We start from the raw sequence: 27,178 nt of genomic DNA, 5'->3' as shown, positions 1-27,178 counted from the left end.
GTGTGTGTATATATTCCATGAGCTGGGAGTGTGATGCACTCACTGTTGGCTCCCCAATGGCTGGGCTAGTGGCAGAAGAAGTCGCAGCCTCATCCATCCTTCTTCAGTCAATTGCGTAATTGTCCTGACGATTGTAGGCAGCTGAGTTGCGTCCCCTGACAAACTGGTGGTGACGGTTTGATCTGCGTGATCTCCCTGGTGTTATCCATGACAAACTGGTAGCAGCAGTGGGATCTGTGTGACTTTCCCAGCTGTTATCCTTGACAAACTGGTGGCAGCGGTGGCATCTGTGTGAACCCTTCCCCGGCGTCCTCTCATGACATATTGGTGGCAGCGGTGGGATCTGGGTGATCTCCCTGGTGTTATCCGTGACAAACTGGTTACTGTGGTGGGATCTGTGCGACTCCCCCAGTTGTTATCCTTAACAAACTGGTGGCAGCGGTGGGATCTGTGACCCCCCACCACCACCGGAGTCCTCTCATGACAATCCACCACTATTGTCTTCTGTGGATGTCCAGGCATTTTTTTCCCCCCAAGCTCAGCAGTGTGCTCTTTTTTTTTGCAGAATGTTGATTTGGCCACCCCTAACATCTCTTTTTTTTCAGCCTAATGATGGTCTGTTTCTTTTCCCTTGAGAGCTCCTTTGACTGCATGTTGTGGGTTCACAGCAACAGCTTCCAAATGCAAATGCCACACCTGGAATCAGCGCCAAACCTTTTACCTGCTTAACTGATTATGGATTAACGAGGGACTAGCCCATGCAGCTCATTAAAGAGCTTTTGTCCAATTACTTATGATCCCTTAAAAAAGAGGCATCTACGTATTAAACAGCTGTAATTCCTAAAACCTTACTCCAATTAGGATGTGAATACCCTCAAATTAAAGCTGAGAGCCTGCACTTTACACCCATATTGATTATATAACTGTATCTTGAATATGATTTGGTAAACAGCTAAAATGCCAAAACTTGTGTCACTGTCCAAATATTTCTGGACCTAACTGTAGGTGTGAAAGAGCCAAACACAAGTAGTCCCATCACAGTCTATAACACATTTAGTAGTGATGATGCCCCATAAAGAGGAAAATCAAGAAAGAAAGCTGGAAACACGTCCCAGAACCTGAACCTCACAGTAAAGGATGTGTCTGATAACAAGGTGGTTTTCAAAAACAACCAGCTGAATAATGAGTGCAGCTCTGAAGTATATTGAGTATAGTAAAGGATGTAACTCAGGATCAGTGCAGGATAAGTAATGTATGTACACAGTAACTGCACCAGCAGAATAGTGAGTGCAGCTCTGGAGTATAATACAGGATGTAACTCAGGATCAGTACAGGATCAGTAATGTAATGTATGTACACAGTGACTGCACCAGCAGAATAGTGAGTGCAGATCTGGAGTATAATACAGGATGTAACTCAGGATCAGTACAGGATCAGTAATGTACAGTCATGGCCAAAAGTTTTGAGAATGACACCAAAATTATATTTTCACATGATCTGCTGGCCTCTGGTTTTTATTAGTGTTTGTCTGATGTTTATATCACATACCGAAATATAATTGCAATCATATTATGAGTACCAATAGGTTATATTGACAGTTAGAATGAGTTAATGCAGCAAGTCAATATTGCAGTGTTGCCCCTTCTTCTTCAAGACCTCTGTAATTCTCCCTGGCATGCTCTCAATCAACTTTTGTACCAAATCCTGACTGATAGCAGTCCATTCTTGCATAATCAATGCTTGCATTTTGCCAGAATTTGTTGGTTTTTGTTTGTCCACCCGTCTCTTGATGATTGACCACAAGTTCTCAATGGGATTAAGATCTGGGGAGTTTCCAGGCCATGGACCCAAAATCTCTATGTTTTGTTCCATGAGCCATTTAGTTATCACCTTTGCTTTATGGCAAGGTGCTCCATCATGCTGGAAAAGGCATTGTTGGGCGCCAAACTGCTCTTGGACGGTTGGGAGAAGTTGCTCTTGGAGGACATTCTGGTACCATTCTTTATTCATGGCTGTGTTTTTAGGCAAGACTGTGAGTGAGCCTATTCCCTTGGCTGAGAAGCAACCCCACACATGAATGGTTTCAGGATGCTTTACAGTTGGCATGAGACAAGACTGGTGGTAGCGCTCACCTCTTCTTCTCCGAATAAGCTGTTTTCCAGATGTCCCAAACAATCGAAAAGGGGATTCATCAGAGAAAATGACTTTGCCCCAGTCCTCAGCAGTCCACTCCCTGTACCTTTTGCAGAATATCAGTCGGTCCCTGATGTTTTTTCTGGAGAGAAGTGGCTTCTTTGCTGCCCTCCTTGAAACCAGCCCTTGCTCAAAGAGTCTCCTCCTCACAGTGCGTGCAGAAGCACTCACACCAGCCTGCTGCCATTCCTGAGCAAGCTCGGCACTGCTGGTAGTCCGATCCCGCAGCTGAAACAGTTTTAAGATACGGTCCTGGCGCTTGCTGGTCTTTCTTGGGCGCCCTGGAGCCTTTTTGACAACAATGGAAGCTCTCTCCTTGAAGTTCTTGATGATGCGATAGATTGTTGACTGAGGTGCAATCTTTGTAGCTGCGATACTCTTCCCTGTTAGGCCATTTTTGTGCAGTGCAATGATGGCTGCACGTGTTTCTTTAGAGATAACCATGGTTAACTGAAGAGAAACAATGATACCAAGAACCAGCCTCCTTTTAAAGTGTCCAGTGATGTCATTCTTACTTAATCATGACTGATTGATCGCCAGCCCTGTCCTCATCAACACCCACACCTGTGTTAATGGATCAATCACTAAAACGATGTTAGCTGCTCCTTTTAAGGCAGGACTGCAATGATGTTGAAATGTGTTTTGGGGGTTAAAGTTCATTTTCTGGGCAAATATTGACTTTGCAAGTACAGTAATTGCTGTTAAGCTGATCACTCTTTGACATCCAGGAGTATATGCAAATTGCCATTACAAAAAATGAAGCAGTAAACTTTGGAAAAATTACTATTTGTCTCATTCTCAATACTTTTGGCCATGACTGTAATGTATGTACACAGTGACTGCACCAGCAGAATAGTGAATACAGCTCTGGAGTATAATATAGGATGTAACTCAGGATCAGTGCAGGATAAGTAGTGTAATGTATGTACACAGTGACTGCACCAGCATAATAGTGAGCGCAGCTCTGAAGTATATTGATATTGAGTATAATAAAGGATGTAACTGAGGATTAGTGCAGGATAAGTAATGTAATGTATGTACACAGTAACTGCACCAGCAGAATAGTGAGCGCAGCTCTGAAGTATAATACAGTATGAGTAATGTAATGTACACAGTGACTCAGTCTCTCTCTTTAGGAAACCTGTCAAATAGTGTGTAGCGCTTTGTGCTGACTTTGGCACAATAAAATTACTTTAGTCAAGAAAGATCAAGACCAGAGCGAACCAATAATTCGATGGCAAATAAAGTGGGTTTCCTATACTCTTCCTGTGTTGATGTCTAGGTTTCGGTAGGTGAGGCTGGTAAACGGTTTTCACCCCCACATTTTCCCAATACTCGGCCCTATTCTTTTTCAGCACTAATACACCAGTTACTCGGATTATGCAGTTTTGTCATATGTAGTAGAATAAAATAACTGAGTACAGCGTGGTAAAAAAACCAAAAACATATTTATTACAAAAAGTGGTAAAAAAAGACAAAAAGGTATTCACAGTGGCTTATCAGACTATACCTGCAGCAGGAGGGGATTACACTGCAGGGGTCTATATACAGAGGTTGGGGCTACAACACGGCAGTATGGGATCAGTTCTCGGCCTACATGTGGGGGTACATAGACATACTGACTATGTGACTGTATATCCTAACTCAATATCAGCTCTGCAGAGTCAAAAGCCGATTGTCTGTGACCCTGTAAAACATCTTTTGTTGGTCAGATCAAGAAACGCCCTGGTGGGTATACTGTATATAGAGTCACTTTGCTTCATTGGATATTCTCTAGTTGTTGCCCACACAAGGATGGGCCAAGCGTATGTCTGTGTGCATGCAATCATGCATCCGAGGAAAGGGATATAACATATGACTGTATCCTGCCATGGGAAACTAGATGTTGTGGAGAGAACAGTCGCAGGTTGCTGCAATGTAGAAACTAGGCTAAGAGCAAAGAGAGCGCAAAAGTCGAGAAGACATAGAAACACTGAGTGAAGCTTTGTGAATGGATTGTGCATATCTTACAATATGTCCAAACCCCATAGTATATCCACAGACCATGCACAGTCCTCTGTCTTTCTACAGTATTTCTATATGTTCTGCAGACTTCGTCCATGGCTTCTTCTCAGCACTGGGAGTAGATGTGGGTCGGTAATTGGACACAGATGCTGTTCTGGTAAATGTTTGGAGATGGTGGAGGACTTTTTTCCCCTGATTCGGACATGAGTAGGTAAGCATACTTCAGAGGCTGGCGCGGAGGAATGGAGCGTGTCCTGGGGGATAACAGTCCCTCACACGTCTCTAAGGCTGTGTACTCAAAGCTGGATCCTGGACTCGGCTTACCATCCTCAGAGTTCAGGAAGTCTTCTCTCTGCATGGTCAGAGAGCACGGCTTTTCTTTGATAGGATATCTCTTGCTCTCCTCCACAGGAGGGACCTCCTCAGCAGTCATCTCCACCACGTCTCCTTCTGCTCTACCCTCGTCCATGGAGGTCTTCTCCTGGCCTGGAGTCTCTGTAAGACTCAGCAGCTCCAATTGGGCATCTATTTGTCTCTGAGTGACCATCCATGCTGGAAGCTGGGGCAGAAAAGTCTTGTCCAGGGTCACATAGCTGTCCTTGGAGAGCGGTGGTGTTGAAGGAAGAGGTGGGGGAATAGGAAGTTCGGACAGGACCTCGAGTGTAGAGATTGGGCCTTCATGATAGATGTTTCTGGAGATCCACATGAGGTAGGAGTCTGTTTGATCTAACCACAGCTGTCACAAAATAGAAAATATGGAAAATGAGCAACGCAGGTATCATTTTATCTATTTACTATCATGTTCCATAAGAGGCTTTGTCTGTACCTTGAAATTGCCTTTATGAGTTGTGTATAGCTCCTTGAAATGATGTTCTGGGCTCGGTACTTTCGGCCATACCTTCTTCTTGAGGAACCTGCGGCGTTACAGGAGATGGGGCTCAGTCATTGAGTTTGATTTTCTCATGTCATAAGCTTCAAAATGTCGCTTACCTTCTCTGACATGTAGTTATCAGGATGATGGCAGCAACTGGGATCAGGCCGCAAATCACGTACAAGATGATATACTGAACATCAACTGACAAAATAAAGGTTTGTTTTTAGTGAACAGTTACTGAAGTGCTGCTGCCACCCGTTACTGAAGCGCCGCTCTCTGCTGCCACCTGATACTGAAGCACCGCTCTCTGCTGCCACCCGTTACTGAAGCGCCGCTCTCTGCTGCCACCTGATACTGAAGCACCGCTCTCTGCTGCCACCCGTTACTGAAGCACCGCTCTGCTGCCACCTGATACTGAAGCACCGCTCTCTGCTGCCACCCGTTACTGAAGCACCGCTCTCTGCTGCCACCCGTTACTGAAGCACCGCTCTCTGTTGCCACCCGTTACTGAAGCACCGCTCTCTGCTGCCACCCGTTACTGAAGCGCCGCTCTCTGCTGCCACCCGTTACTGAAGCACCGCTCTCTGCCACCCGTTACTGAAGCACCGCTCTCTGCTGCCACCCGTTACTGAAGCACCGCTCTCTGCTGCCACCCGTTACTGAAGCGCCGCTCTCTGCTGCCACCCGTTACTGAAGCACCGCTCTCTGCTGCCACCCATTACTGAAGTGCAGCTCTCTGCTGCCACCCATTACTGAAGTGCAGCTCTCTGCTGCCACCCGTTACTAAAGCACCGCTCTCTGCTGCCACCCATTACTGAAGTGCAGCTCTCTGCTGCCACCCGTTACTGAAGCACCGCTCTCTGCTGCCACCTGTCACTGAAGTGCCGCTCTGCTGCCACCCGTTACTGAAGCACCGCTCTCTGCTGCCACCTGTTACTGAAGCACCGCTCTCTGCTACCACCCATTACTGAAGCACAGCTCTCTGCTGCCACTCGTTACTGAAGCACCGCTCTCTGCTGCCACCCGTTACTAAAGCACCGCTCTCTGCTGCCACCCGTTACTGAAGCACCGCTCTCTGCTGCCACTCGTTATAGAAGCACCGCTCTCTGCTGCCACCCGTTACTGAAGCACCGCTCTCTGCTGCCACCCGTTACTGAAGTGCTGCTCTCTGCTGCCTCCCGGTACTGAAGCGCCGCTCTCTGCTGCCACCCGTTAATGAAGCGCCGCTCTCTGCTGCCACCCGTTAATGAAGCACCGCTCTCTGCTACCACCCGTTACTGAAGCGCCGCTCTCGGCTGCCACCCGTTACTGAAGCACCGCTCTCTGCTGCCACCCGTTAATGAAGCGCCGCTCTCTGCTGCCACCCGTTACTGAAGCGCCGCTCTCGGCTGCCACCCGTTACTGAAGCACCGCTCTCTGCTGCCACCTGTTACTGAAGCGCAGCTCTCTGCTGCCACCTGTTACTGAAGAGCCGCTCTCTGCTGCCACCCATTACTGAAGTGCCGCTCTCTGTGGCCACCCGTTACTGAAGCGCCGCTCTCTGCTGCCACCTGTTACTGAAGCGCAGCTCTCTGCTGCCACCTGTTACTGAAGAGCCGCTCTCTGCTGCCACCCATTACTGAAGTGCCGCTCTCTGCTGCCACCCATTACTGAAGTACAGCTCTCTGTGGCCACCCGTTACTGAAGCACCGCTCTCTGCTGCCACTCGTTATAGAAGCACCGCTCTCTGCTGCCACTCGTTATAGAAGCACCGCTCTCTGCTGCCACCCGTTACTGAAGCACTGCTCTCTGCAGCCACCTGTTACTGAAGCACTGCTCTCTGCTGCCACCCGTTACTGAAGCGCCGCTCTCTGCTGCCACCCGTTACTGAAGCACCGCTCTCTGCTGCCACCCGTTACTGAAGCACCGCTCTCTGCTGCCACCCGTTACTGAAGCACCGCTCTCTGCTGCCACCCATTACTGAAGCGCAGCTCTCTGCTGCCACCCGTTACTGAAGCACCGCTCTCTGCTGCCACCTGTCACTGAAGTGCTGCTCTGCTGCCACCCGTTACTGAAGCACCTCTCTCTGCTGCCACCCATTACTGAAGCGCAGCTCTCTGCTGCCACCCGTTACTGAAGCACCGCTCTCTGCTGCCACCTGTCACTGAAGTGCCGCTCTGCTGCCACCCGTTACTGAAGCGCCGCTCTCTGCTACCACCCATTACTGAAGCACAGCTCTCTGCTGCCACCCGTTACTGAAGCACCGCTCTCTGCTGCCACCCGTTACTGAAGTGCCGCTCTCTGCTGCCTCCCGGTACTGAAGCCCCGCACTCTGCTGCCACCCGTTACTGAAGCACCGCTCTCTGCTGCAACCCATTACTGAAGCGCCGCACTCTGCTGCCACCCGTTACTGAAGCACCGCTCTCTGCTGCCACCCGTTAATGAAGCGCCGCTCTCTGCTGCCACCCGTTACTGAAGCGCCGCTCTCGGCTGCCACCTGTTACTGAAGAGCCGCTCTCTGCTGCCACCCATTACTGAAGCACCGCTCTCTGCTGCCACCTGTTACTGAAGTGCCGCTCTGCTGCCACCCGTTACTGAAGCATCTCTGCTGCCACCTGTTACTGAAGCACCGCTCTCTGCTGCCACCTGTTAATGAAGCGCCGCTCTCTGCTGCCACCCGTTACTGAAGTGCAGCTCTCTGCTGCTACGCGTTACTGAAGCACCGCTCTCTGCTGCCACCCGTTACTGAAGCACCGCTCTCTGCTGCCACCCATTACTGAAGCGCAGCTCTCTGCTGCCACACATTACTGAAGCACCGCTCTCTGCTGCCACCCGTTACTGAAGCACCGCTCTCTGCTGCCACCTGTTACTGAAGCACTGTTCTCTGCTGCCACCCGTTACTGAAGTGCAGCTCTCTGCTGCCACCCATTACTGAAGCACCGCTCTCTGCTGCCACCCGTTACTGAAGAGCCGCTCTCTGCTGCCACCCGTTACTGAAGAGCCGCTCTCTGCTGCCACCTGTTACTGAAGAGCAGCTCTCTGCTGCCACCCATTACTGAAGCGCAGCTCTCTGCTGCCACCCGTTACTGAAGAGCCGCTCTCTGCTGCCACCCGTTACTGAAGAGCCGCTCTCTGCTGCCACCTGTTACTGAAGAGCCGCTCTCTGCTGCCACCTGTTACTGAAGAGCCGCTCTCTGCTGCCACCCGTTACTGAAGAGCCGCTCTCTGCTGCCACCTGTTACTGAAGAGCCGCTCTCTGCTGCCACCCGTTACTGAAGCGCCGCTCTCTGCTGCCACCCGTTACTGAAGAGCCGCTCTCTGCTGCCACCCGTTACTGAAGCGCCGCTCTCTGCTGCCATCCGTTACTTAAGCGCCGCTCTCTGCTGCCACCTGTTACTGAAGAGCCGCTCTCTGCTGCCACCCGTTACTGAAGCGCCGCTCTCTGCTGCCACCCGTTACTGAAGCACTGCTCTCTGCTGCCACCCGTTACTGAAGCGCAGCTCTCTGCTGCCACCCGTTACTGAAGCACCGCTCTCTGCTGCCACCCGTTACTGAACACCGCTCTCGGCTGCCACCCGTTACTGAAGCGCAGCTCTCTGCTGCCACCCGTTACTGAAGCACCGCTCTCTGCTGCCACCCGTTACTGAAGCACCGCTCTCTGCTGCCTCCTGTTACTGAAGTGCTGCTCTGCTGCCACCCGTTACTGAAGCGCCGCTCTCTGCTGCCACCCGTTAATGAAGCGCCGCTCTCTGCTGCCACCCGTTACTGAAGCGCAGCTCTCTGCTGCCACCCGTTACTGAAGCATCTCTGCTGCCACCTGTTACTGAAGAGCCGCTCTCTGCTGCCACCCGTTACTGAAGCGCCGCTCTCTGCTGCCACCCGTTACTGAAGCGCAGCTCTCTGCTGCCACCCGTTACTGAAGCATCTCTGCTGCCACCCGTTACTGAAGCACCGCTCTCTGCTGCCACCCGTTAATGAAGCGCCGCTCTCTGCTGCCACCCGTTACTGAAGCGCCGCTCTCGGCTGCCACCCGTTACTGAAGCACCGCTTTCTGCTGCCACCTGTTACTGAAGCGCAGCTCTCTGCTGCCACTTGTTACTGAAGAGCCGCTCTCTGCTGCCACCCATTACTGAAGTGCAGCTCTCTGCTGCCACCCGTTACTGATGCGCCGCTCTCTGCTGCCACCCGTTACTGAAGCGCAGCTCTCTGCTGCCACCCGTTACTAAAGCACCGCTCTCTGCTGCCACCTGTTACTGAAGTGCTGCTCTCTGCTGCCACCCGTTACTGAAGCGCCGCTCTCTGCTGCCACCCGTTACTGAAGTGCCGCTCTCTGCTGCCACCTGTTACTGAAGAGCCGCTCTCTGCTGCCACCTGTTACTGAAGCACTGCTCTCTGCTACCACCCGTTACTGAAGAGCCGCTCTCTGCTGCCACCTGTTACTGAAGAGCCGCTCTCTGCTGCCACCTGTTACTGAAGAGCCGCTCTCTGCTGCCACCTGTTACTGAAGCGCCGCTCTCTGCTGCCACCTGTTACTGAAGAGCCGCTCTCTGCTGCCACCCGTTACTGAAGCGCCGCTCTCTGCTGCCATCCGTTACTTAAGCGCCGCTCTCTGCTGCCACCTGTTACTGAAGCGCAGCTCTCTGCTGCCACCCGTTACTGAAGCGCTGCTCTCTGCTGCCACCCGTTACTGAAGCGCAGCTCTTTGCTGCCACCCGTTACTGAAGCGCCGCTCTCTGCTGCCACCCGTTACTGAAGCGCCGCTCTCGGCTGCCACCCGTTGCTGAAGCGCAGCTCTCTGCTGCCACCAGTTGCTGAAGCGCAGCTCTCTGCTGCCACCCGTTACTGATGCGCCGCTCTCTGCTGCCACCCGTTACTGAAGCGCAGCTCTCTGCTGCCACCCGTTACTGAAGCGCCGCTCTCTGCTGCCACCCGTTACTGAAGCGCCGCTCTCGGCTGCCACCCGTTACTGAAGCGCCGCTCTCGGCTACCACCCGTTACTGAAGCGCCGCTCTCTGCTGCCACCCGTTAATGAAGCGCCGCTCTCTGCTGCCACCCGTTACTGAAGCGCAGCTCTTTGCTGCCACCCGTTACTGAAGCGCCGCTCTCTGCTGCCACCCGTTACTGAAGCTCCGCTCTCGGCTGCCACCCGTTGCTGAAGCGCAGCTCTCTGCTGCCACCAGTTGCTGAAGCGCAGCTCTCTGCTGCCACCCGTTACTGATGCGCCGCTCTCTGCTGCCACCCGTTACTGAAGCGCAGCTCTCTGCTGCCACCCGTTACTAAAGCACCGCTCTCTGCTGCCACCTGTTACTGAAGAGCCGCTCTCTGCTGCCACCCGTTACTGAAGCGCAGCTCTCTGCTGCCACCCGTTACTGAAGCGCAGCTCTCTGCTGCCACCCGTTACTGAAGCGCAGCTCTCTGCTGCCACCCGTTACTGAAGCGCCGCTCTCTGCTGCCACCCGTTACTGAAGTGCAGCTCTCTGCTGCAACCCGTTACTGAAGCGCTGCTCTCTGCTGCCACCCGTTACTGAAGAGCCGCTCTCTGCTGCCACCAGTTACTGAAGCGCCGCTCTCTGCTGCCACCCGTTACTGAAGCGCCGCTCTCTGCTGCCACTCGTTACTGAAGTGCTGCTCTCTGCTGCCACCCGTTACTGAAGTGCCGCTCTCTGCTGCCACCTGTTACTGAAGAGCCGCTCTCTGCTGCCACCTGTTACTGAAGCACTGCTCTCTGCTACCACCCGTTACTGAACTGCTGCTCTCTGCTGCCACCCGTTACTGAAGCACCGCTCTCTGCTGCCACCCGTTACTGAAGAGCAGCTCTCTGCTGCCACCCATTACTGAAGAGCAGCTCTCTGCTGCCACCCGTTACTGAACACCGCTCTCTACTGCCACCTGTTACTGAACACCGCTCTCTGCTGCCACTCGTTACTGAAGAGCCGCTCTCTGCTGCCACCTGTTACTGAAGAGCCACTCTCTGCTGCCACCTGTTACTGAAGAGCCGCTCTCTGCTGCCACCTGTTACTGAAGCGCCGCTCTCTGCTACCACCTGTTACTGAAGAGCCGCTCTCTGCTGCCACCCGTTACTGAAGCGCCGCTCTCTGCTGCCATCCGTTACTTAAGCGCCGCTCTCTGCTGCCACCTGTTACTGAAGCGCAGCTCTCTGCTGCCACCCGTTACTGAAGCGCCGCTCTCTGCTGCCACCCGTTACTGAAGTGCTGCTCTCTGCTGCCACCCGTTACTGAAGTGCCGCTCTCTGCTGCCACCTGTTACTGAAGAGCCGCTCTCTGCTGCCACCTGTTACTGAAGCACTGCTCTCTGCTACCACCCGTTACTGAACTGCTGCTCTCTGCTGCCACCCGTTACTGAAGCACCGCTCTCTGCTGCCACCCGTTACTGAAGCGCCGCTCTCTGCTGCCACCCGTTATTGAAGCGCCGCTCTCTGCTGCCACCGGTTACTGAAGTGCCGCTCTCGGCTGCCACCCGTTACTGAACACCGCTCTCTGCTGCCACCTGTTACTGAAGAGCCGCTCTCTGCTGCCACCTGTTACTGAAGAGCCGCTCTCTGCTGCCACCTGTTACTGAAGAGCCGCTCTCTGCTGCCACCTGTTACTGAAGCGCCGCTCTCTGCTGCCACCCGTTACTGAAGCGCAGCTCTCTGCTGCCACCTGTTACTGAAGAGCAGCTCTCTGCTGACACCCGTTACTGAAGCGCCGCTCTCTGCTGACACCCGTTACTGAAGCGCCGCTCTCTGCTGCCATCTGTTACTGAAGAGCTGCTCTCTGCTGCCAACCGTTACTGAAGAACCGCTCTCTGCTGCCACCCATTACTGAATCACCGCTCTCTGCTGCCACCCGTTACTGAAGCGCAGCTCTCTGCTGCCACCTGTTACTGAAGCGCAGCTCTCTGCTGCCACCCGCTACTGAAGCGCCGCTCTCTGCTGCCACCCGTTACTGAAGCGCAGCTCTCTGCTGCCACCCGTTACTGAAGCACCGCTCTCTGCTGCCACCTGTTACTGAAGAGCCGCTCTCTGCTGCCACCCGTTACTGAAGCGCAGCTCTCTGCTGCCACCCGTTACTGAAGCGCAGCTCTCTGCTGCCACCCGTTACTGAAGCGCAGCTCTCTGCTGCCACCCGTTATTGAAGCGCCGCTCTCTGCTGTAACCCGTTACTGAAGGGCAGCTCTCTGCTGCCACCCGTTACTGAAGCGCTGCTCTCTGCTGCCACCCGTTACTATAGCCCCGCTCTCTGCTGCCACCCGTTATTGAAGCGCCGCTCTCTGCTGCCACCGGTTACTGAAGTGCCGCTCTCGGCTGCCACCCGTTACTGAACACCGCTCTCTGCTGCCACCTGTTACTGAAGAGCCGCTCTCTGCTGCCACCTGTTACTGAAGAGCCGCTCTCTGCTGCCACCTGTTACTGAAGAGCCGCTCTCTGCTGCCACCCGTTACTGAAGCGCCGCTCTCTGCTGCCACCCGTTACTGAAGCGCAGCTCTCTGCTGCCACCTGTTACTGAAGAGCAGCTCTCTGCTGACACCCGTTACTGAAGCGCCGCTCTCTGCTGACACCCGTTACTGAAGCGCCGCTCTCTGCTGCCATCTGTTACTGAAGAGCTGCTCTCTGCTGCCAACCGTTACTGAAGAACCGCTCTCTGCTGCCACCCGTTACTGAATCACCGCTCTCTGCTGCCACCCGTTACTGAAGCGCCGCTCTCTGCTGCCACCCGTTACTGAAGTGCAGCTCTCTGCTGTAACCCGTTACTGAAGCGCTGCTCTTTGCTGCCACCCGTTACTGAAGCGCCGCTCTCTGCTGCCACTCGTTAGTGAAGCGCTGCTCTCTGCAGCCACCCGTTACTGAAGTGCCGCTCTCGGCTGCCACCGGTTACTGAAGCGCAGCTTTCTGCTGCCACCCGTTACTGAAGCGCCGCTCTCTGCTGCCACCCGTTACTGAAGCGCCGCTCTCTGCTGCCACCCGTTACTGAAGCGCCGCTCTCTGCTGCCACCCGTTACTGAAGCGCCGCTCTCGGCTGCCACCCGTTACTGAAGCGCCGCTCTCTGCTGCCACCCGTCACTGAAGCGCCGCTCTCTGCTGCCACCCGTTACTGAACTGCCGCTCTCTGCTGCCACCCGTTACTGAAGCGCAGCTCTCTGCTGCCACCCGTTACTGAAGCGCAGCTCTCTGCTGCCACCCGTTACTGAAGCGCTGCTCTCTGCTGCCACCCGTTACTGAAGCGCAGCTCTCTGCTGCCACCCGTTAGTGAAGCACCGCTCTCTGCTGCCACCTGTTACTGAAGCGCCGCTCTCTGCTGCCACCCATTACTGAAGCGCAGCTATCTGCTGCCACCCGTTACTGAAGAGCTGCTCTCTGCTGCCACCCGTTACTGAAGCACTGCTCTCTGCTGCCACCCGTTACTGAAGCGCCGCTCTCTGCTGCCACCCGTTACTGAAGCGCCGCTCTCTGCTGCCACCCGTTACTGAAGCGCAGCTCTTTGCTGCCACCCGTTACTGAAGAGCCGCTCTCTGCTGCCACCCGTTACTGAAGCGCCGCTCTCGGCTGCCACCCATTACTGAAGCGCAGCTCTCTGCTGCCACCCGTTACTGAAGCGCAGCTCTCTGCTGCCACCCGTTACTGAAGCGCCGCTCTCTGCTGCCACCCGTTACTGAAGCGCAGCTCTCTGCTGCCACCCGTTACTGAAGCACCGCTCTCTGCTGCCACCTGTTACTGAAGAGCCGCTCTCTGCTGCCACCCGTTACTGAAGCGCAGCTCTCTGCTGCCACCCGTTACTGAAGCGCAGCTCTCTGCTGCCACCCTTTACTGAAGCGCAGCTCTCTGCTGCCACCCGTTACTGAAGCGCCGCTCTCTGCTGCCACCCGTTACTGAAGCGCCGCTCTCTGCTGCCACCCGTTACTGAAGTGCCGCTCTCGGCTGCCACCCGTTACTGAAGCGCCGCTCTCGGCTGCCACCCGTTACTGAAGCACCGCTCTCTGCTGCCACCCGTTACTGAAGCGCCGCTCTCTGCTGCCACCCGTTACTGAACCGCCGCTCTCTGCTGCCACCCATTACTGAAGCGCAGCTCTCTGCTGCCACCCGTTACTGAAGCGCAGCTCTCTGCTGCCACCCGTTACTGAAGCGCTGCTCTCTGCTGCCACCCGTTACTGAAGCGCAGCTCTCTGCTGCCACCCGTTAGTGAAGCACCGCTCTCTGCTGCCACCCGTTACTGAAGCGCAGCTATCTGCTGCCACCCGTTACTGAAGAGCTGCTCTCTGCTGCCACCCGTTACTGAAGCACTGCTCTCTGCTGCCACCCGTTACTGAAGCACAGCTCTCTGCTGCCACCCGTTACTGAAGCGCCGCTCTCTGCTGCCACCCGTTACTGAAGCGCCGCTCTCTGCTGCCACCCGTTACTGAAGCGCAGCTCTTTGCTGCCACCCGTTACTGAAGAGCCGCTCTCTGCTGCCACCCGTTACTGAAGCGCCGCTCTCGGCTGCCACCCATTACTGAAGCGCAGCTCTCTGCTGCCACCCGTTACTGAAGCGCAGCTCTCTGCTGCCACCCGTTACTGAAGCGCCGCTCTCTGCTGCCACCCGTTACTGAAGCGCAGCTCTCTGCTGCCACCCGTTACTGAAGCACCGCTCTCTGCTGCCACCTGTTACTGAAGAGCCGCTCTCTGCTGCCACCCGTTACTGAAGCGCAGCTCTCTGCTGCCACCCGTTACTGAAGCGCAGCTCTCTGCTGCCACCCGTTACTGAAGCGCAGCTCTCTGCTGCCAGCCGTTACTAAAGCGCCACTCTCTGCTGCAACCCGTTACTGAAGCGCCGCTCTCTGCTGCCACCCGTTACTGAAGCGCCGCTCTCTGCTGCCACCCGTTACTGAAGTGCCGCTCTCTGCTGCCACCCGTTACTGAAGTGCCGCTCTCGGCTGCCACCCGTTACTGAAGCACCGCTCTCTGCTGCCACCCGTTACTGAAGCGCCGCTCTCTGCTGCCACCCGTTACTGAAGCGCCGCTCTCTGCTGCCACCCGTTACTGAAGCGCAGCTCTCTGCTGCCACCGGTTACTGAAGTGCCGCTCTCGGCTGCCACCCGTTACTGAACACGGCTCTCTGCTGCCACCTGTTACTGAAGAGCCGCTCTCTGCTGCCACCTGTTACTGAAGCGCCGCTCTCTGCTGCCACCTGTTACTGAAGAGCCGCTCTCTGCTGCCACCCGTTACTGAAGCGCCGCTCTCTGCTGCCACCCGTTACTGAAGCGCCGCTCTCTGCTGCCACCCGTTACTGAAGCGCAGCTCTCTGCTGCCACCCGTAACTGAAGTGCCGCTCTCTGCTGCCACCGGTTACTGAAGCGCTGCTCTCTGCTGCCACCCGTTATTGATGTGCTGCTCTCTGCTGCCACCCGTTACTGAAGCACTGCTCTCTGCTGCCACCCGTTACTGAAGCGCCGCTCTCTGTTGACACCGGTTACTGAAGCGCCGCTCTCTGCTGCCACCTGTTATTGATGTGCTGCTCTCTGCTGCCACCCGTTATTGATGTGCTGCTCTCTGCTGCCACCCGTTACTGAAGCACTGCTCTCTGCTGCCACCCGTTACTGAAGCGCAGCTCTCTGCTGACACCGGTTACTGAAGCACTGCTCTCTGCTGCCACCCGTTACTGAAGCGCAGCTCTCTGCTGCCACCCGTAACTGAAGTGCCGCTCTCTGCTGCCACCCGTAACTGAAGTGCCGCTCTCTGCTGCCACCGGTTACTGAAGCGCTGCTCTCTGCTGCCACCCGTTATTGATGTGCTGCTCTCTGCTGCCACCCATTACTGAAGCGCAGCTCTCTGCTGCCACCCGTTACTGAAGCACCGCTCTCTGCTGCCACCCATTACTGAAGTGCTGCTCTGTGCTGCCACCCGTTACTGAACTGCTGCTCTCTGCTGCCACCCGTTACTGAAGCGCCGCTCTCTGCTGCCACCCGTTACTGAAGCGCCGCTCTCTGCTGCCACCCGTTACTGAACTGCTGCTCTCTGCTGCCACCTCTTACTGAAGAGCCGCTCTCTGCTGCCACCCATTACTGAAGCACCGCTCTCTGCTGCCACCCGTTACTGAAGCACTGCTCTCTGCTGCCACCCGTTACTGAAGCACCGCTCTCTGCTGCCACCCTTTACTGAAGCGCAGCTCTCTGCTGCCACCCGTTACTGAACTGCTGCTCTGTGCTGCCACCCGTTACTGAAGCACCGCTCTCTGCTGCCACCTGATACTGAAGCACCGCTCTCTGCTGCCACCTGATACTGAAGCACCGCTCTCTGCTGCCACCCGTTACTGAAGCACCGCTCTGCTGCCACCTGATACTGAAGCACCGCTCTCTGCTGCCACCCGTTACTGAAGCACCGCTCTCTGCTGCCACCTGATACTGAAGCACCGCTCTGCTGCCACCCGTTACTGAAGCACTGCTCTCTGCTGCCACCCGTTACTGAAGCACCGCTCTCTGCTGCCACCCTTTACTGAAGCACCGCTCTCTGCTGCCACCCTTTACTGAAGCACCGCTCTCTGCTGCCACCCGTTACTGAAGCACCGCTCTCTGCTGCCACCTGATACTGAAGCACCGCTCTGCTGCCACCCGTTACTGAACTGCTGCTCTGTGCTGCCACCCGTTACTGAACTGCTGTCACTTTTTACTGAAGTGCCGCCCTCTACTACCACCTATTAGTAAAGTGCTGTTTCTTTAATGCCAACACAAGTGCTTCTCTCTATTCTAAACTACTAAGGAAGTGCTGCTCTCATGTGCCACCTATTGACCTATTGAATATATATTGCTCTTTACTGCTGTCTGTTAAAGTGCTGTTCTACACTGTCACCCTTTAGAGAAATGCTGCTCTCTACTGCCACCTAGCTGTGGTGCAGGACGGATGGCAGCTTCTGTGTTTTCACTGTGTACTCACCATTTGATATCTTAATGTGAACATCATCGGCCCAATGACTCCAGTAGCCGTCATAAAACTCATCTGCTTTGGCTCTCACACTAAGTGTGTACTCAGCCCCTTTGATAACGCCATAGAGGAAAAGTTTCACGTAGCCCTGCTGTACTGGTACCTGAATGAAAACAAACAGGCCGTCGATTAGAAAGTAAACTACGAGTGCAGTGATGTCACCGTATGCCCACAGTATACGTCGTTTAGTACAGTGATGTCATCGTACGCTCACATTACACCTTGTTTATTGCCGTGATGTCATCGTACGCTCACATTCTGCCTTGTTTAATGCATTGATGTGTCATTGTACGACCATTTTATGCCTCGTTTAGGGCAGTGATGTCATTGTACGACCATTTTATGCCTCGTTTAGTGCAGTGATGTCATTGTACGACCATTTTATGCCTCGTTTAGGGCAGTGATGTCATTGTACGACCATTTTATGCCTCGTTTAGTGCAGTGATGTCATTGTACGACCATTTTATGCCTCGTTTAGTGCAGTGATGTCATTGTACGACCATTTTATGCCTCGTTTAGGGCAGTGATGTCATTGTACGACCATTTTATGCCTCATTTAGTGCAGTGATGTCATTGTACGACCATTTTATGCCTCGTTTAGGGCAGTGATGTCATTGTACGACCATTTTATGCCTCATTTAGTGCAGTGATGTCATTGTACGACCATTTTATGCCTCGTTTAGGGCAGTGATGTCATTGTACGACCATTTTATGCCTCATTTAGTGCAGTGATGTCATTGTACGACCATTTTATGCCTCGTTTAGTGCAGTGATGTCATTGTACGACCATTTTATGCCTCCTTTAGTGCAGTGATGTCATTGTACAACCATTTTATGCCTCGTTTAGTGCAGTGATGTCATTGTACGACCATTTTATGCCTCGTTTAGTGCAGTGATGTCATTGTACGACCATTTTATGCCTCGTTTAGTGCAGTGATGTCATTGTACGACCATTTTATGCCTCGTTTAGTGCAGTGATGTCATTGTACGACCATTTTATGCCTCGTTTAGTGCAGTGATGTCATTGTACGACCATTTGATGCCTCGTTTAGTGCAGTGATGTCATTGTACGAGCATTTTATGCCTCGTTTAGTGCAGTGATGTCATTGTACGACCATTTTATGCCTCGTTTAGTGCAGTGATGTCATTGTACGACCATTTTATGCCTCGTTTGGTGCAGTGATGTCATTGTACGACCATTTTATGCCTCGTTTAGTGCAGTGATGTCATTGTACGACCATTTTATGCCTCGTTTAGTGCAGTGATGTCATTGTACACCCACATTACTCCTCGTTACCTTGTGTTCTTACCTTTTGAAACCTCTCAGTTTTTGGCACGCTGCTTTCATCTCGCGTGTATCTCACTTCGTACATCATGGAGTTGGACAGCATAGAAATATTAGTAACTTCGAATATGATCAATAATCCCAGCGGCTTGGATTGCTCTTTTACTATGATGTTTACAATGGGCTCCAGATAGACTTCAAAGAGAAAGAAAATGGCTGCAAAGGTTTCTATTAAGAAGCAGAATTCTCAAATACTGGTCATAGCCCCACAGCTGGTGGCCCCGGCTATCCTCATGGTAGACTTTCACCGGACACTTAAAGCGTTTTTACACAAAAAAAAAAAATAGCTCAGAAATGGTGTCAAATAGTAAAAAGGTAAATAATCACCAATCAATGGTCTATGCTTCTCGGGGCTCCCACCTGTCTCTCGGCTTCCTGCTTTTTTTGTTAAATGTTGGACATCTGCAGCCAATCACTGTAATCAGTGCTGATCAACACGTTACTATTACCGCAAGTGATTGGCCGCAGCAGTCACTTCTCCATCCATACAGACTAGGTAGCACAGAGTCTGTCTTTGTACATCCTGCACTTTCTAGGTGGGCAGGTGATTGAAGCAGCCAAACACTGGCTATAGTCGGGATGTGCTAGTCATCATTGCGACTAGTGATTGGCTGCAGTGGTCGCATATGTCCAAACGGAGCAGGAAGTACAAAGACAGAGTCAATACTTATTGTTCTCTCTGGATGGACATGTGACTGCTTTGGCCAATCACTGTCGTAGTAGTACCATATTGATCAGAACTGTAACCAGTGATTGGCTGCGTTCATCTAGAAAGACTAAGTAGTACAAACTCAGTCTTGGCAATTACTGGTCTTTCTGGACAGAGAAGTGATTGCTGCAGCCAATCACTGGCCACATTGCTAGTCAACATGGTATCACTACTACAGTGACTGGTCACATGTCTGTCCAGAAAGAATGGGCAGTACAGAGTCAGTCTTTCTACTTCCTGACTTTCAGGACAAACATGTGACCACTGCAGCCAATTACTAGCAGTATTAGGGATGTGCTGGTCTCAAATTCAAGCAGTGATTGGCTACAGCAGTCATGTGTCTGTCTAAAGCAGGAAGTATAAAGACTGACTCTGTACTACCCATTCTGTCTGGATGGACATGTGTCGGCTGCAGACAATCACAGGCCATGGCAGCAATGTGTTGGTTGGTGATTGGCTGCAGCAGTCACATGCACAGTTGGAGCAGAAAGTATAAAGAATGGAGGGGAACCTATGAAGAACGGGAGCGGTGGTGAATCAGTAAGGTATTACTATGAGTGGTTTATAAAGACTTTTAAGTGGCCCTTTAGCAGTGCCAGCAAGAGTGCCACCATTATATGCCAGCCAGTATAAAAATTCAGAAGCTGAAAAGTAACCCACCCGCAACTCAGTAGTGGTCAGTGGCAAAAAAGTGCTGAATGTAACGCAGCGGTCCCACCTCTTGGCTTAGCTCGCATGGGGGTCCACTTGAACCCCCTCTTACACGTTACTCCCGGACGCCTGGGTGAACCATTATGACTGAGGTTTCTGTATGTCGTGTGTCAGTACATTATATGCAGACGAGGCCGGCAGAGTTTCTTACCAACGTCTTCAGGTCTACAGTTTCGTCTGAAGCTGCTGTTCTCCCAGTTGTCTGTCACTGTGACGTGATAAGGATCCGCAGAATACAAAGCAACCTTTCCAACAGGAAACTGACAGACGTGCCACCAGGTGCCATTGTGAGCAGCCACCGTCTTAAGTTTACAAGTTTCTGTTTCCCCATCACTGGTAAAGAGAAAAATTAAATTAATATAATTTGTTAAAAGTGCATGTAAATACCTCTGGGTGGCCGGGTAATGGCGGTCAGACCAGGCGATTCCTGGCAGTGGTTTCTGATTTACTTTGATACTCACAGTTTATAATGAAAGGTATAGCTGGAAGAGTCCGATCGGCCACTTCCCCAAAAACACGTCAGATCAAATATGGTGGTTGTGAAGCACAAAGGAAGCACAGACTTATTTCCGATGACGCTGGACACTGTGGAAACGAGGAGAGTAACAGTCGGTCAGTAACAACTATGGCTTGCCAATCATTTCTTTGCTGCGAGGCTATCAGGCTCGGCAACATGGCGGCACAAAGACTTGCAAAGAGTCGACGTGTTATCCAGCACTGCAACACGAGCTGGCATTGTCCTCTGACACTTTGCGTCTGTGCAGATTAATAAAAAACTAGAGAAACGCTGTCAATGTGCTATAGCAAAATAGGCAAATGTATCGGGTGACAACTGACAACCTACAAACCTCCACACAGTAATCTGTTGTCACTGGATCTCCCACTTTTCTGTCGCTGATGTAAGGTTTTTCCGACCTGCGACACATGCAGCTGCACAGGTACAGTCTGCAGCCTCTCCTGTGCCTTTTAATCTCTAGCTTAAGGCTTCATTTACACCTCTGCATGTGACCGCTGCAGCCATTCACTAGGCTCAGCAGCTTGTGCTGTCTAAATCAGCAGAGCTACTGAACTCACTGTTGGCTGCAGAGGTTACGTGTTGTGGCTTCACCGCTGCAACCTGTCAACTAAGACCAAAGCAGCAGCGGAGAGGCATCGCTGGGCCTGTGAGCGTGAGTATTGGTGTGTTTGGTATTTTCAATGCTAATAACCCTATATTAAAAAAAATAATTATATATTCCCAGACAGTCCCCTTGAGAAAGTAATTTAAAGCTTAAAATTATAGGTAGACTAGCTTTTACCCGCGGCTTCGCTTCGCGTGGAATTTGGTCTGCCACATTAAGTTTCGTGACAGATCATTTTAATAGTAAAAAAAAATAATCTTAATACTAAAAAAAAATAATCTTAATAGTAAAAAAAAAATAATCTTATTTAGTTACTCGTACATCCAAAATTTCAGATGTCTAACTTCAAAACTGACGGATTCCATACAATCTTTGAACCCCTATAATATGAAGAGGGAAACTCTTGAGGGTGGAATTATCAAAATTCCTTTCTTAGTGCTCATTTAAGCTATAATAGAATCTGCAAATTTCAAGATGCTAAGTTCAGTGGTTTCGGCTGTGCGTTGACCGCTAGGTGTGTCAGTCAATCAGGTTTACAGTTTTATATAATCTTCGCCTGTATGGTGTGTTTATAAAAAGTAGCCCTATGTCCTTCCCCAGGCTTGAAATTATCCATATCAAATTTCATCACAAACGGATTACTAAACACTGATTAATAAACAGGACGGACTGAACTTACTTGCGTTTAATATTGTTTGTGTTAGTAAAGAATTAGTATGTAATTGGAATAATGGACATCTGCAGGTAATTTATCTATGTGTTTTTACTGCAATATACTCCTGTAAACTATGTTATTTGATTTCTTTCGTTCAGCGAAAATATGTAGATTTTGCGATTTAGAAACACGTGAGCAAGCTACGTATAGCTGACCGTGGGAAAAACAGGGCGCGCCTAAATGTATCCCCGCTACCTTCAAAGTTTGCCCTTGCGATTTATTGATGGTCATTGAAAATGCAACTTTAAGTGGGAACTGCAAACGTTTGAAATTAAAGGGTAAGTTATTGGGTATTATTGGGATGCGTGGTATAAGAATATTTTCACCCTTAGCTTCTCCAGTTAAAATTGTGGCCTTTACAATGTGCCTGCCTAGTTCAGTGACTCGCAATCTAGTGCCATTACATAATCTCGGGGCGTTCAAGTTGCGCATTAACAAAACGGGTATACCGACCTTTAATTCGAGCTTATGAGATGGGACCCCGGATAGCTCCAAAGAGTTAAGAAACTCCACGGGGTAGCTCGTACAGTCTTCAGATGACATGACTGTCGATGGAGTTGTAGGTTGTTGCATCGCTGGTTACTTGGTCCAAGATAATTTTATTGATTTTCGCAACTATTTCATTTCTTGGTGCTAGTATAGTTCTTTCACATAGCCAATTTTCATCGTGGATGTTTTGTTGCAAATTTGGAAAAACTTGAGCAATAAGTGCGTCTTCCGAATCCACAACATGACAAAATTGGTTAGTGAATAGAACCATACCTTCTTCGTCAGTTTCGATTCAACCTTCACCGATCTCGAGCAGTTTCTCAGCGTACGCGCCCGACTCTAGATCACTGAATAACTGGACACGCATGTTGGTGGTGAGGTGCAGCTTTTCAACTTTGGTCCATAAATATGATGATTTCCGACATGCGTTAATTTTGTCTGCTGCAGTGCCTCGCTCGATGACAGGCAAAGTTTGCCTAAAGTCCCCAGCCAATAAAACAACCACACCACCCATTATTGTTTGTTTACTGTGTAAGTCTTGTAGACAACGATCAAGAGCTTCGATGGCGCGTTTGTGTGACATTGTGCACTCGTCCCACACGATTAGTTTGCACTGTTGCAACAGGAGGCCACGGGCGCTGCTCTTGCTGATATTACACGATGGGGTTTCTTCGTTCACCAGATTAAGAGGTAATTTAAAGACTGAATGTGCCGTCCGTCCACCGCTTAGCAATGTTGCAGCAATTCCAGAGGAAGCCACAGCTAATGCAACGTTATGACCGCTACAAATTTTTGCTAAAAGTAAATTAAGCAAGAAAGTTTTTCCTGTACCACCCGGGGCATCAAGGAAAAAAAGTCCGCCTTCACCATTCTCAACTCGTCCTACTATTTTGTGATAAATCTCTCTTTGATCAGGTAGCAAACGTGGCTCAGTTTCGCAAACGTGAGCGTCTAACTGGTTGGTATCATAGCTTAGCTCTTTTATCAACTCGTTCGACAGCTCTCTTCTACGCCGCGGTGAGGGTAGACCAAAATCGGACAATTTCTTTCCAGAAATTATTAATATTTTGTCCTCGATAAGCCCCAACGCCTCATTGAAACAGAGATCATCGTTAACGTGATCCATTCTTTCAAATCTGTGCATGATATCCTCTGATAACGCAGTTTTATACTTGTGCCAGAGTTGTAGAGGATTGGATAAACCGCAAGTGCATATCAATATGGCAAACAGCTCTCTTATTTGCGCCGGGGAGCGACATAGCACGGCCTCTTCTAAGGTGGTATCCCAGTGGTTATCATCTTCCAACAACCCCATCTTCTCACACACCTGCCGAAAAGTTGCAAGTTCTTGACCTTCAAATGTTTTTAAATCCGAGAAGTTGGTTGGACCCCTTATTACATTCAGCAGCATACGCAAGCAATAACATTCAAAATTGCTAACGTGCACCGTGCAAATGCGACCTAGAGCGTCTCCTGCCTTCACACCTGGCCAGCCATCGACAGGTGTTCCTTGTAAATGACGTTTCCATTGCTTCCGTGCCACATTCCAAGTATAGTAGCGAGGCACATCAATGTAAAGTAATGTTTTTGCAAGCGTATCACTTTGGCACAACAGGAAAAATGCAGTTAGTGTAGTTTTAGGTGGTGCTTCTAATCTCTCTCTAAAATTATTTTCCGTAAAGTAAACCCTCTCGCCATTGGGTAAATGAATCGCGAGATGAGTGACGGTTGGGTGTCTCTCGTGCAGAGGCAGACCTAAGATCTGCCACGCTGCTTCGTTACTACTAACATCGGCCGGTTCTAAAGGTCTGCACCTCATCTCTTGGGTCAATGTTAACATTCCCTTGTTAAAAATAGCCTGGTCGCTACCCTTATTAATATATTTACAAATATATTTTATCGCCTGTACCGTATTACAGAACTCTACATTTAAATGAGAATTAACATTTTTTGATAAGAGTGGAGAATATGGGACCACCCAGCTATTGTCCACCAATATTTCCTGTGTTCCTCTACGGGTTTTTATAATCGTCGTGCGTCCACCATTCTCTGGTGCTCTGCGCCTGTACAAAGGATAACCTTTGTCATTGGTTTGAGTGTCTTTTAAAAGCTTCCTCGGATATTTTTTGGTACATTTTCCTTCCTTCATGCATGGCGATGAAGAATTGAATGTACCACATGGCCCGTGAATCATATTCTTTGTCACTGTATCATAGAGCTTTTGATCGGTTTCTGGGTTTGGTATCTCAGCACATATGATTTCGTCAATTTGGTTCGGATGCAATTTTTCCTTTAACCACAGCAGTAAGTGCACATGAGGCAAACCTCGCTTCTGTACTTTTATTCTAAATACTCGAGCTGTTAAGTCATGTCTGTCCGTTGAATTTTGACCAGCCATAAGCTCTTTGGTGATTTCTGGCCAAGCGGGGTTGCAAGTCATTGTAATAAATAAATCAGGCCTCCCATAATTACGTACGTATGTGAACGCATCTTGTGTGTATTCGTGTAGGTATCTCGGGCTATTTACAAATGATGACGGGAGAATCACCATCTGACCTAAGTTATTTGGATCCAAATCCGCATCATTTCTTATTGCATCTTGCAAGTGAATATAATTTTCTGCGCGCAGTTTTTTTTTATTTAAAGAAATGAACCTTAAGCGCTCACTTTCCATCTTTACATACATGTCGACCAGAAACTGATGAAGTAGGAGCCTACACTTAAGCATCAAATTAAAATCGCTGCGACGGACCATCAAATGAAAGGCATAAAAATCTTTGCAGGACACCTTTTTGCTTGGCATTGCTTGTTTGGTAATTGGATTTATCTGAGGAATATCAATGCTGTACCCCTCTTGTCCTTTCCAAAAAATTATTGGGTACTCGAGAGCGTCATAGAATCTATGTGTATCGGGAGCCCTAGTGAGCATGCCATCGCGCGGCTGCACAACGATGTCCCGAGACATAGTTTGTTCGCTACTAACTATTACAGCAGCTATTTCATTTGTAGTAGGGGCATTGAATCGTCTCTCATGTTGACCACGTGGTACACGGTCTGGGTGAATCACTACTTTGAAATGATCGTCATTGATCATTCTGTCTCTAGCCGTTTTAAATTCATGCACCAAAATGTTGTGGTCGTGAAGTACTCGTTGTAATTTTTTAACTATGTTTCTATCTACGCTTTGCACGCACTCAGTACGCCTGTTCATTTGTTCTTCTTCGTCACCTATGAAATAAACTTGTAAAAATTGTGGTTGCGAAATGGACGTAGGAATTAAAGAACCGATACGGTGGTATACTTGTCCTTGTATTGTAAAGGTCGGGCAAAACCCTGGCATTGAGACAATTTGATCTGCTCCAAAAGACGTCATATGAAAGCACATGTTGTATTTTCTTATATTATTTAGAAAAAGGCGAGATTCATCAGTTTCATTAGAGAAAAGCTCTTTTAAAGGTTGAACTGGCTCGTCTATATAAGGAAGAGCTACTTTCCCGCCCAAACACCACATACCTGCTGCTTCCTCTTTCCACTTAAGAGCTCCGCAATATTTGCAATCTATGGTCATTGCTTCTATTTTTATAAGCTTGTGAGTTTCATAATCAAGAGTCTCGTCATACTCAAATGCAGCTTTATTAAACAATATCCATGTATTTCTTGTAAATGTTTGACGTCGCTGTGCTGCCCTTTCAGCAACAGTGCGTCTGCGAGATTCGGCCATTTCATAAGTTTCAGTGGCTCTTTGGGACGCCACGTAAGTCGCTTGCTGCTGACGTCGAGCTTGGGACTGTTCTGGAGTTTCAGCAGCCCGTTGAGACGCCAGATACTCCGCATGCTGTTCACGTCGGGCTTGGGACTGTTCTGGAGTTTCAGCAGCCCGTTGAGACGCCAGATACTCTGCATGCTGTTCACGTCGAGCTTGGGACTGTTCTGGAGTTTCAGCATCCCGTTGAGATGCCAGATACTCCGCATGCTGTTCACGTCGGGCTTGGGACTGTTCTGGAGTTTCAGCAGCCCGTTGAGACGCCAGATACTCCGCATGCTGTTCACGTCGGGCTTGGGATTGTTCTGGAGTTTCAGCAGCCCGTTGAGACGCCAGATACTCCGCATTCCGTTCACGTCGGGCTTGGGACTGTTCTTGAGTTTCAGCAGCCCGTTGAGACGCCAGATACTCCGCATGCTGTTCACGTCGGGCTTGGGACTGTTCTGGAGTTTCAGCAGCCCGTTGAGACGCCAGATACTCCGCATGCTGTTCACGTCGGGCTTGGGATTGTTCTGGAGTTTCAGCAGCCCGTTGAGACGCCAGATACTCCGCATGCTGTTCACGTCGAGCTTGGGACTGTTCTGGAGTTTCAGCAGCCCGTTGAGACGCCAGATACTCCGCATGCTGTTCACGTCGAGCTTGGGACTGTTCTGGAGTTTCAGCAGCCTGTTGAGATGCCAGATACTCCGCATTCCGTTCACATCGAGCTTGGGACTGTTCTGGAGTTTCAGCAGCCCGTTGAGATGCCAAAAACTCCGCATGCTGTTCACGTCGGGCTTGGGATTGTTCTGGAGTCTCTGCAGCTCTATGTGCCGCACAACGCACCGCCTGCTCAAGCCTTCGTTGCTCGGCTTGTTGAGACGTCTCATCACGTCTAATTATTTTCATAGCTCGGGCTTTATTAGAGCTTTGCGAAATGTTAGACTTACGCTTTCGCGGCATTTTTATAAGTACTAATTACAAAATAGGTACTTAGTAAAGGTCAAACAAAATACTAAAACAATCTAATTAGTTATATTACGATCGCTGTACAGACGATATCAGTTGTATATGATTGGTCTATGAGGAGCAGCTGTGGGCGGTTACCCATAGCAACCATTCCCAGTGCTCTGTGGGAGCTGAGAGCAGCCTGCTGGTGCTGTGGGTGACATGCTGCGCTGCACACACACAGGGCTGTGCTGCACACAGGAGGGGAGGACGCCATTTGTGTAGCGCTGCTGCCGGTGCTGTCAGGCTGCAGTGTGTGCATCCTCCATGGAGCCGCGCTCAGGTTACTGCCCCTCCCCGTGTGTGAGTCACTTCCCCTCCGCCCAGGTGAGGCG

General features: G+C 50.7%; 1 protein-coding gene across 1 annotated transcript in view; it reads right to left on the bottom strand.

Annotated features, from left to right (window-relative positions):
• Positions 1-3,178: 3,178 nt before the first annotated feature.
• Positions 3,179-27,178, bottom strand: part of EPOR (erythropoietin receptor) — a 59,743-nt gene continuing 35,743 nt past the window's right edge. The window contains exons 2-8 of the mRNA XM_073654280.1: positions 20,230-20,353; positions 19,920-20,101; positions 18,314-18,483; positions 16,956-17,106; positions 5,188-5,272; positions 5,024-5,111; positions 3,179-4,933 (exon numbers count right to left, since the gene is read on the bottom strand). Of these exons, the coding sequence (XP_073510381.1) occupies positions 4,304-4,933; positions 5,024-5,111; positions 5,188-5,272; positions 16,956-17,106; positions 18,314-18,483; positions 19,920-20,101; positions 20,230-20,353 (1,430 nt within the window). The 3' untranslated portion in view covers positions 3,179-4,303. The remainder of the gene's footprint in view (positions 4,934-5,023; positions 5,112-5,187; positions 5,273-16,955; positions 17,107-18,313; positions 18,484-19,919; positions 20,102-20,229; positions 20,354-27,178) is intronic.

Source organism: Phyllobates terribilis, unplaced genomic scaffold (genome assembly GCF_046119375.1).
Source record: "Phyllobates terribilis strain yellow unplaced genomic scaffold, ASM4611937v1 Scaffold_11__3_contigs__length_659146591, whole genome shotgun sequence".
Classification (NCBI taxonomy): Eukaryota; Metazoa; Chordata; class Amphibia; order Anura; family Dendrobatidae; genus Phyllobates; species Phyllobates terribilis.
Note: the sequence above shows the minus strand (reverse complement) of the source record. Positions and strands in the feature narration are given on the sequence as shown.